The 11,328-nt window shown below is 45.4% G+C and overlaps 1 protein-coding gene across 1 annotated transcript; it reads left to right on the forward strand.

Moving 5' to 3' along the window:
- The first annotated feature begins 10,763 nt into the window (after positions 1–10,763).
- On the forward strand, positions 10,764–10,982 carry LOC146874770 (uncharacterized). Its single transcript, XM_085669631.1, has one exon. The coding sequence runs from the start codon at positions 10,764–10,766 to the stop codon at positions 10,980–10,982; it is 219 nt and encodes a 72-aa protein (XP_085525757.1).
- Positions 10,983–11,328: the final 346 nt, after the last annotated feature.

The following is an 11,328-nucleotide window of genomic DNA, read 5'->3' on the forward strand; positions in this document are numbered from 1 at the left end:
ACGGACTACTATAGTGAGTCCAGTGACTACTAGAGTAGAGTGGAGTAAAAAGGTATGGTATAGCAGCCTTTCCGAGCGAGCCTCTGGGATCTCCTGTAAACCCCCATGATGTGGTAAAGGGAGGATATTAGGGGAAGCAGTGAGTGGAGATTCCCCTGCAGAGAGCCGGATGAGGGGAGACCTTCACGTCCGGTTCGGAGGGCGGGGATATCCCGACCCTACTATCATTATGCCTTTGCAATGTTACTTGGTTCAACTCTATTTGTGACCTTTTCTCGTATGTGGGACTCTCTATCTTCTTGGGTAGATAATCGATCGTCTTTCATTTTGATAGTTAGTAGTTTTTTTAATAATAAGTCAATAATAATAAATAAAAATCGAACTGGAGGAGCGAAAAGCCAGGATGGCTTGGTAAGCAAGCAACCTGTTATGTAGGCGCCACCCTCCATTTCTTTCTCTTCTTTCTTTTTGAATGACAGTTCATCAAAACAATTGCTAGATCGAGCACGCGACGCGCATAGTCTTTCAAGAGCGGGTTGTCTCCTCTTCAACATTTCTACTACTTCCTTGGTGACTCTCAAATAAGCACACCCACACGTACTGCTTACCGGAAAGGATGTACTGCCTCTGGCTCGCATTCCGTCCCAGTTCCTTACCTCCTTTGGGTGGGGATAATAAGTGACTTGCTCTAATGCACCTTTTACCTAGCCCTGTCATTCTTCATTTCATATTCTTTCGTTTCCATGAAAAGAAAGAGTTTTCTTTTTTAAGTCCATCCAAAAGATTTGCCACCACTACTTCCGGAGTGGACCGCTTTCGAACAAGATGGAACGGTCTTTCTTCAAAGGCCGGCTTATTACGCCGCTAACTTACCTAACGTATAAAGATCGCTTTCAATGCGGTGACCGATAGCGAAGTAGTACCAATTGCCGTGTGCTCTAAAGCTAGTCAGGAGCTTTTACTCTTTCAAACGAGTCGAGTCAAAAGTTGATACCCTTGAGTTCTCTATTGGCTCTCCCAGAAAGAAAGTAGAGTGATATGTGCAGGTTGAATCCGAGATGCGCATAGAACGGGACCAAGTGGTTTAGGAAGCCGGACCGGAAGACCTATAGCCGAGGATACTCTCTAAGTGAAAGACTCCACTTTTTTATATCTCAATCTCAACTGGCTCCTCATATAGAATGATTTGAACCCACCCCTCTAATATAAAGGGACGCGTGCCTAAAGACCGTCCATCTTCAGATTGAGCCCTATTTTTTCCTATTACTTTCTTTCTGATTTTAGACTCCCTTCGCGGATCTCCCCTCTTATCCAATCAACCAACTGTCCCAGGCCGGGAAATAGCGTTCCCGGAAGAAGCTTTCGCCGCCCCTAGCTCGACTGTCTTCTTTTGAAGACCAACGAGACTACTTTGTGAGGAAGGAATTTTGTACAAACTCAGACTTTGAATGGATCGCATTTCATCCTAACTCTCAGAAGACCAAGCATGAATAGACGTAGGCAGGGCATAAGAATCTCTCCTAAGCACCCTAGGTAAAGATGAATAACCTTTGCATAGAGCCGCACTCGAAAGAAAGATTAGTAACCTTCCCAATCCTCTACCGGTTTTTAATGTCAGTAAAGTAATCCAGTATAAGAAGCCCACATACACGCTCTCCTCCTCCACCCCATACCTGATAGGGTGGCCTCACCTTATTTAGAAGGCTACAGAAAAAGGTGAAGCCCACCTTTCACACCTCCGGCAAACTACCCAAGACCTGACGAGAGATCTCTCTCCCTCTTTTTTTGGGCATAGGCCACCGCTTTGTTTTACGCGGATTCTTTCCATTGCCCTATGGTAAAGGTGCATTCCCTCTTCCGTTAGTTGTTTCAATTTTTAATGTAAGTGAAAGCGTGGTTACGGGTTTCCTTTTCTATCCCCATCGAATCGTACATCTCTTTTTTGAGACTCGGGGACAGGGACTCAGAGGGATAAAATGTGTGACTTGCCAATGTAAAAGCTGTTTCTTCTTTGTTTTCGAATCCAGACTAAGGTCCGATCGAGGTTATCTTCTTCCTTGTCTAGGATAATTTCCCTAGCCCCTTTAGTGAGGTACCTTAACCTTGCATTAGATTAGCTTTCGAAGTGTTGTAAGGTGCATTTGCTTTAGCTTGAGTGCTTCCATGCTTGCTTCCCGTCTATTCCCTCTTAGTCCGTCTAGTAGATCGAGTTCATGTGCTTTATGGTATATCTTCATCCCCCGATGGTCGTATTGTGGTAAGGTTTCATTTTATTCTTTATTTGAAAAAACTTCCCTTTCCCTCTATCCCGCCAGCCAGCCTACTTTACTTATTCCGCCCATTACTACCGTACTGTACTATCCCGTCTTCCGTAAAAGCGAAGGCTTCAGGTCTATCCCCATTGCAAACTTTCTTTGTTGTGGAAGGGGCTATTGCCTTTTTTTTTACTAGTTTTTCTAATCTCTTAGTCCGGCTATTACGTATATACCGTAGTCCCTATGTCTCATGCTGGCCCTTTCGTCCTAGCCCTTTTTCCATTCCGTAAGCATTCCAATCCAAACCCTACCCTTGTAGGAAGGCTTACTGCTTTTTGGTTGTTGCAAGGGTCGATGTAATTGAGGGTTGTCTGCTACTAGCCTGTGTAATAGTAAGTACTAGCCCCCAGGGGCTTATCTTCTTATAGCATCCCCCGTAGCGGAGAGGGGACCATTTCCTTTGCTTTGAATCAATCCTATCATTCATCAGTAGGGGCCTAATGCCAGTCTTCGAGGCAGGCGAATCGGACTAAAAGGAATAGGTTTCCTATCCCCTAGGTGGCAGAGCAGCCTTTAGAGTTTAGAGTAGAGCTCACTTCCCCACTTGGTTCCTAATCTGTGGATTACTAAAAGACTCCCGATACCGGACATTACGCAACTGATTGGACCCCTTTGGCTTGGCTATTCTGGGCCTTCTTCTATTCGTACCTGCTTCCGTTTCTGCCCCCGCCATGAAAGCTTTCTGGTCCAGGCCTCAGGCACAGACCTGAAACTTGACTGATACGCAAAACTAAATGAAGCACAAAAGTAACATCCATATAATATATATATGGGAATAACCCCTGTTCGTAAACCCTGTTGTCTTAGTCTTCCTTAAACGAGTGAAACGCTCTAAAGAGTAGCCTACGGGAGATAGCTATCTCTTTTCTATCTTCTTAATAACAAGCACATAAGCAGGAAAGCTAGCCACCCCGATTCCTTCTTACTTAACTTTCGGCAGTGTCCATACGTTCCGGCGTGGTGCAAGAGAAAGAAAGTATTGTTTAAATAAAAGTCTTCCCTTTCATGAGATCAGTAGTTGGTGGAATTCTTAAAAGTCTTTCCGCTGTTTTGGGAGAGCACAAAAGCTGATTGATTAGGAAAGAGCTGCTAAGAGGGATGACTCGCCCTTAGCCCTTGTCTAAAAAAAACCTAGCAAACAGACCGTTGTAAACCAGGTGAACTAGAGCGAACAGGAGAAGCAAGCAAATAGCATTTGGCCTCTTAACCAATCCACCTCTAGCAGTTAAAGGCTGGTATTCCGATCTTTGATCCGCCGATTCAGGAGCGATTGAAGCGAATACAATAATAGAATGCAAGGAAGGGTTCCCCCAGGAAAGGCAGGCATCTCGACTGCTTCCAAAATCAGGTCATCGACCAGTAATGCGACTTGTAGAAGACTCCCTACCTATACCTAGCGGAGTTGGTTGGCACTAATAAGGAGAGCAGAAAGCAGCTACCGGCCATCAGGAGATCCACGACTTTCAGATCCGCATGCAAGGGAAGATCCGCTTATTCTTTGAGATGACAAAGCTCCCCACTAGACGCAAATTGCCGAATCAACACCAGGCAGTATAGGAGTGCTTTCTTTGATCGGCGTTCCCCAGACCAGAACTGAAAGGACATACCAGCCCCCGATTATCGGGCATTCCTTCATGTCGGGAGGAGGTACCGGTTGGAGGAGAAGATAAGGACAGCTTTCTTCCATTCCACTCTTGCTCCAATCCCAATAGTCTGAGATTGAAGATGATGTCAACAGTTAGCCAAGAAGGTTTATGGCAAACTGGAAGGAGTTTTGAGAGATAAATGATCTACCTTAGGTAATGCTTTGCTTTCAGTGGGAACCGGTGGAGATTGAGGTGAAGGTCTTGTAGTCTCCGGATTGGTTGGAGTAGAGCTAGTAGATCGGACACCTTCGCCAACTTTAGAAGAATGCTCATCTGAAATGAGAGTCGTTGCAGCGGAGCGATTTGAGCATCATTGCTCGGTGTCACGGATTCCCCATGGTTGGCTTCCGGCTCTGCAATCAGAGGTCCTTCTATCCCATCCCGGTTAGGATTCATTTCCTCGGGTTGATGCTCTATTTCTTCTTGGTGCTCAGCCCTTGGAACTTGAACAAAAATTTGTTCAGTTGTTGGAATTGGATCTGCTTCCTCGATTGGTCCCATCTGGCTTTCCTCCAAACAAAGGTGGTTGGGGTGCTGCAAGATTCGGTCAAACTTCTGTCCCTGATGTATTAGGTGCCTGTGTTAAAGTAGAAAGGTTTAAGACAGCAGTCAGAAAAGGAAAATGGAAGAAAGTAGGTAGTACCTCTCTGTTCTCTGCTGAGGAAGGCTTTTTTCAAGGTTATTCAAATGGTGAAATAACGACTATTCCTCCGGCTGGACGATAAATGCTTGCTTCAAGATCGAACAACGAATCTCATAACCAGGTTCCGAAGGTAGAACAACTTCTTCTATTGAATGGGCATCGGGTTCTTGGGCTAAAGCCCTAACAGCCTATTGATCGGGAAAGGGGAAGTTCCAATGAAAGCTTTTCAAAGGTTATACATTAGCGATTGATTTGGAGGATAGAGAATGGAGTTGGAAGGCTGTTCAGTCTTGAATCTCCCCTCCCTCACTGATTGACTCCTCCGGGAAATGTCGAATAGTAGGGACAGCGGAAGGGTGAGATTCTTTCTTCAGCGGCGGATGGAGAGGCAATTCTAACGCAACTGTTAATGGCCGAGCCTCCTATTCTTCTTGCTGCCTTACTTGCGATACTTTAGACTTTCTACAGCAAGAAAAGTGCTTGCATATAGTGGAAGGGCTTTTGCACATGAAGAAGAAAAGGAAGAAGAAGTGAGTAAGATGTGGCATTATACTGTTTTCAAATAGAATCCCTAAAGAAAGCAATTCCTGTAAAGCTATCGTCATTACCATCGTTGCTATTTGAGCTGTTAGCGCAATTGAAGGAGAAGATGCTCTTACTTTTGTTTTCAGGGAGCTAGGGAGTCTTTGGTACTTCCAACCAATGAGAGTCATTTCACCTATCACCTATTTTAGGAATAATACCCCAACACCTCTATCGATTGACTATCTTGATGCGGAGGGGCCGCTTCTTCATGAACCAAAAGTTCTAGTTTTCCTAAACCAACAGATCCTCTTTCTCACAGCATTTTCGGAGCAGGCTCAGTGCTTTCTTTAGCCTTGGGATAAATCGATTCGGTAGTGAGAATCGATTGAGACTTAATCATACCTGAGCCTTCTCTGACCTTCTTTGTCTGGGCAGTTAGCTATAAAAAGCAAGAAATGAGAGCTAGAACTAATGCCACGCCACGGTCTATGTCTTTTGACAAAACTTTTTTAGAGGGAACTCTAGGATGATCATCTGGTAGGTCGTCAAGGGTCTCAATAGGAATTTTTAAATCCGGTCTGTCTGTCAATCAAGAAAGAAAGCTCTAGTTCAATTCAAATAGGTCAAGCGAAGGAGGACATAGAATAAGCTTACTATTGAAAGTGCCTTCCATTCAAGTAATGCGTCGGGCTTAAGAAAAGCAGGTTTCGGAGCTTAGATCCGGGTACACACCTGGAACAGGCCTAGGAAAGATAGACAACGGAATCATCAAACCTATTCGTCATAAAGATCTAGAAAGCAGGGAAAGGGGGCTTCTCCTCACAAGAATACACGGAATAGATAGACGCTAAACGATTCCAATCTTAAGGATCAGTTTCAAGCATAGACGCCTTCTCCACCCACAATTGGACTCAACAATCTCTTTTATCATAAGAAAGGGAACGGGGGACTTAGGGTTTCAGCGTGCAAAATCCAATCCCTTCTCCCGTAGAGTACCTGTATCCTGTCTTTCTGGCATATCTCTCTTCTTGTGCCTAGACATCTGATAATGGATGCCCATTCCCGGGATTGCTGCCATGATATGGAATAGAATAGCGGACTTTCTTTCTGAGGTGTGGTCTATCCGAATAGCTAGAAGCAGAGCGGTGGGTTTCCAAGAACCGGAGATGGTCTTATCTATATACGGAACAGCACGAACAATCCTTGACCTTTCGATTGAGGGTCTTAAGCAGTGGGCTTTCCATAAGGTAGGAGGTTATTGAAAAAGGGGAAGCCCAAAAACAAAAAGAGCTTATTAGCTTTCTATTAACAATCTCCTCTTTCCTCGTGCATACAAAAATCTCGCTTCTCTTACCCCCCTCCCATCACCCCGGCATCGGATTCTCACACTCGGAGCGGCTCCCTGTGCCAACCTCGGTGAATGTCGTAGTTTCGCTTTAAAAATAAAAAAGAACTTGAAGATTGGGAGCAACCTTCCTTCGTGGCTGTTGGACATCTTCCGATTCGTAAGACAAAACTTTAATATCATCTCTATAGTTCCGCTTCTTGCTCTAAAGAAAGGGTAGCGGAAAGGAATAAGTGGGATAAAGGGTCAACCAGATAGCACAATGATCCATTTCCATTCTTCCCTTCGCTGTCTTCCTTGTCTGATCGCAGTAGCTTTAGCAAGGACTATCGGATCTGACGGAAGAACCGCGAGTATGATAACAGGTCAGAATCTGGTCCTTGTAGGAAAACCTCTTTTATGTATGTTTGAACCGTTTTTGTTATGATGGTTTAGAAATACGGTGTCTTTCTTGTGTTTCTCTCCCTTCTATTTTGCATCTCCTTCTTTTTTTATTTACTGCGCATCTATCTACTTAATCGCTTGGGTATTCATTCTTTTTGGAGATCTTGTTTTCCCCTTTCTAATTGTGGGTGTATCGGGGACTTCCGGGGAATCAAGCTCATAAAAACCTTGCCCTCGGTGGGACATTGACTTAAATCGTCCTCCAGCGGCTGAGCCGGAGCCTGCCTCCTCCACATCGGACCACCCGAAGGAGGTAGTGGATCAAGCTCTCTCGGAAGCGGAGGATAGGATTCTGTATCGATTACGCCCATTCCCTCAAGCAAATGCGGACAAGCTGCTTATGGAGGAAGCGCGAGCGATCGCTCAACTAAAAGAAAGGGCAGATTGTCGATCGAATGGCGCAATTGGATTCCGCCGCGGACTTTTGGCGAGAAAAAAATGCAATTCATTATTGGGGAGTCAATCCTTACGAATAGGCAAACTGAGTATCCTTCCCATAAACTGTCTCAGATGCTTGAGGAATTGTGTCGCGCGGATGCCCACACATCCTCTATCTACTTTTAAAAAAAGATTTCTACTATATATATAAAAAACAACTATTTGAAATTGGAGTCCTTCAGCTTCCTATATTCCCACCAATGTGATCCCCATTACTGATGGACAAATCTGTCACTTTTTTCTTCTTCGTATTCCGACAGAAGAAGGTGTAGTCTCCCTCTCTTCTCATACAAGAAGAAAGGGAAGAGGCCTCTTAGGACCTAGCGCTGGGGGGGGGAGGGGAATGATGGAGGACCAGTCCCAGTCAAAGATTTTAGATTTAGACAAACTTATTTTTTTCGTAAAAGTCGAAATGAAATTAATTAGGGCAATTACATTATATTTGGTATTTTGCTTTTGTTTTTGATTAGGGAATGCTGAAAATTTCACTCGCTCAAGCTAAATGAGTTCTTTTGCGAAGGATTCAATTGCCTGCTTTATTGTACCGGTAAGCTCTGCCTATCCATGCAATAGCTTCCGAGCAAGTTATGTGGTTCTACACAAAATGGCTACTAAAGTGAAGCAGCTACTAGAAAGAAACACTCGCTATGTGTGATTCGATGTTAAGGCCCCTACAGCAAGTTCATTTTTCCTAACCAAAGAAGAGATATAGATTACGTTCATCTCATAAAGATGTTCCTTTTTTTTCACTCCTAAATGAAAGCGAAACTCAATTCTAAGAGAACTCCTAGCGCAAAAGACTAGTCGCTGCGATGCCTGAATGCCTTTGAGCTCTTGTTCGAGTGAGCGGGTAAGCAAGCAGGTACGCCCGAGTTATGTAAGAGAACTACTAATAAGTCTTCTCATCTCTAAGCCAGCTAATTTCTCACAAGCTACGCACCTTTGTGTACTTACAGCCAAGTACAGTTGCTGTTGTTGAGTTAAACAAACGGTAGTAAGATAATAGGCGGATGGAGGGCCTATTCTGGACCAATTAGAAACCAAAATCCCGATGCGCTGACATTGTTATGAATGAGTTTATGTCTTAAGAGAGCTAGTAGTTATGAGTTCGTAGCTAAAGTCAAACTGGAGCTAGGAACGTAGCTGTGAACGGAGCTACCGGGTCAACGAGTGAGCTTATTAAAGCGCGAATCCTAGAGGAGGATCAAGGGGGTCAGATCCCCGGGTGGGACAAATATGGTCTTTGTCTTTGCAAGGTAAAGCGGTAAACTATGGATTTAAACTAAGGTAACGTGCCCTAAGATAAGGCACAGTCAAAGCAGGGACTTAGAGACTAGCATCCGATTGTGGGCATCTTTCGATTGAGTAGGTCAGGAAAGAGACAACAGGCGATTATCCCTTTTTTTCTTCCAACAGCGGAAACGCCGCAATTCCGGAGTAGTCGTAGTTAGCCTAAGGACCGGAATAAGAGGTTTCGTGGGGCTACCTACTTTTTTTTTGCTAGGAACGACTTGCCTAGTTGGAACTCTTCTCCGCCGACTCCTGAGGCTAGAATGGCGTACTACAGATCCGTGCGTTCTTGCCCGCTTGGTACTTGGATCCCTAATCTAGAAGATCCCGAGCCTGTAATCTCCTTCTTCTACCAAGAGAATGCCTTTCTTTTGGTAGCTACCGATTACTTCACCAAATGGGTCGAAGCTGAGCCATCTAAGGTCTGTCTTCCCTACCAGATCAGGTTTTCCCAGACGCGAGTCGAGTCATTCATCTTCTTCATCAGGCTTCCTTCTCGCAGTCGAAGCGGTAGCGGTACTGGAACGAGTTCCCTATTCGATATGGTTTCATTCCACCAGTCCCCTAACATAGATAGCACTGGGTCAAAGGGCTTCACTTCGGAACCTTTTCTTGCTTTCCTTCCGTGGGCATGAAATGAACCCTGAGGTTACTCTGTCCCTGGCATCCCTTTCTGCCCCCCAACTTTATTCACTTCGCGGTAAACGGAGACTTTCCAATAGCCAGCAGGTCAAAGCCTTTTTTGGGGTGGGGTCCAAGGGTGCCGCCCCCTACTACCCAATTCCTGTCTTCGGAACTACGGGGATAGGTGACTTTCTGCGATGGCCCTCCACCTCGTTGGGAAAAGTGAAAGGAAATAACAAGCCCTAAACTAAAAACCAACTAGCAGCTTATCAACCACCGAAGACAGACTCATGTTGGCGATGCCATGGTCAAGTAAGAGAACGACCCATTCATCCAAAGTAGTCTTTTAGTATAGAACAGAGGCATTCTGAGCCGACTACATGCGCATCTAGTGCAGTGGCTTGGAAGCAAGCTACCTTGACCATCTTCCGAACTTATCCAGAATTGACTGATCAAACGCAGTAGGGGCGGACTGCTCTACATTCAGCCACGCCACAGTGACCCCCGAAGCGATCTTCTGATAGTTGCGGGACGAAATCCGGCAGCCAATTGCTGGCTCTGAATAACCAGCCCGGTAATAAGTTCAATTCTTCCATAACATAACGGGGCGGGGTTGCGCGCGAGCCGAGTGACGGAGGTGCACAAGAGTACTTCGCGCCACAACCATCTCTTTTTTATAAGTTCTACGGACCGATGCCTGCTGCTTCATCCGGGAGAAAAGAATCATAGATATGCCGGTCATTAGAAGGAAGAACCGCCATAAAAAGATTCCTCGTGTATCATCTGTAGCAAAACTATGAACGGAAGCTAGCAATCCGGACCGTATTGAAAAGGTTCCTGAGACACAGCATGGAAGAGTCACAATATTCAGAAACGAGATCCAAGAATGAAGAAGGGGTATAATTACGGAATGAATACGAGCTGTGGCTAATACCCAAGGCATAAAAGAAGCATTTTCTACGGGATCCCGAAACCACCAGCCACCCCGACCTAATTCATGATGAGCCCACCAACTTCCTGGCATGATGCCCACGGTTAAAAACCACCGACATGTCAAGATCCAAATTCGAATCTGTTCCTGGTCCTGGTCAGATACCACTGTGTTCGCGCCGGCGCTCCAACAAAGAGGCGAAGTAGTGGTATCTTTCTGTTCATTACGAACGACACGCTTCGCCTGCTCCCCCCCCGTGTCCACTAGCGCTCCTGTCCAGAGCGAAGAGAAGGCGAAAAAGCGCCGCCAAAGCAGCATGAGCAGGCTTCTATTGCTACGCAACAAGAGAGCTGGATAGCATTTTGCGACCACATGTTTGAATTTTTTGGTAAAAAGCTCGCTTGTTATACGGGATCCGACGCATCCAGCAGAGCGAAGCAGCGTTCCCTTCTTTTCGGCGGCATCCTTCCGCATTGGCGGCGAGTGGAGTGCCACAATCCCATTCATCATTTTTGATCTACATAATCCAAATCCCATAGCACTGGCGACGTCTCCGGCATAAATGCAAGGAGGATGTATAGCTGATATAGGATCTTGTGGAACAGGATTTGATTCTGCAAGCGGTTCGGTACGAACGAAGAAATTTCGAACAAAAGGATCGGAACTCGCTGATAGGAAAGGAGAGAAAAACAAAGCAATGCCAAGAGCTCCGTCAATCCGCTGTTCATCGATAGACGAAGCTCTCTCTTTATCATCTCGTGCCAGATGCAACAAAGGATGAGTCCTTCTTTTTCCTTCTCGCGAACCACGGGAGCGCCTAGCACCCAGAGGAGCTAAGCTAATTTTCCTTTCAGGGTAAAGCGGCGCATAAAAAAGGGCTGGCCCGTCAAACGTCCGGTTCCTTCGCGAACGAAGTTCAGAATCAACAAGGGTTCGTAGAACGAAGGGAGTGTACAACTGGGGCGCAGCCCCACTTTTTTGTTCGTAACGAGGGAGAGATAGAATGGAGTTCTTCACGAAGTTCGAGACAAAGTAATACAAAACTTCTCTATGGCCTCCTCGTTTTGAGACATTATGGCTTTGGGGTCGACCCCGGTAACAAAGAAGGAATCCATAAAAACGTGGGA

Source organism: Vigna unguiculata, unplaced genomic scaffold (genome assembly GCF_037176805.1).
Source record: "Vigna unguiculata cultivar grain cowpea cultivar isolate G323 ecotype 2 unplaced genomic scaffold, ASM3717680v1 ptg000239l, whole genome shotgun sequence".
In the NCBI taxonomy this organism is placed as follows: domain Eukaryota; kingdom Viridiplantae; phylum Streptophyta; class Magnoliopsida; order Fabales; family Fabaceae; genus Vigna; species Vigna unguiculata.

Coding starts and splice junctions, on each gene's coding strand:
- LOC146874770 (XM_085669631.1), top strand. CDS start 10,764: ATGCAAGGAGGATGTATAGCTGATATAGGATCTTGTGGAACAGGATTT.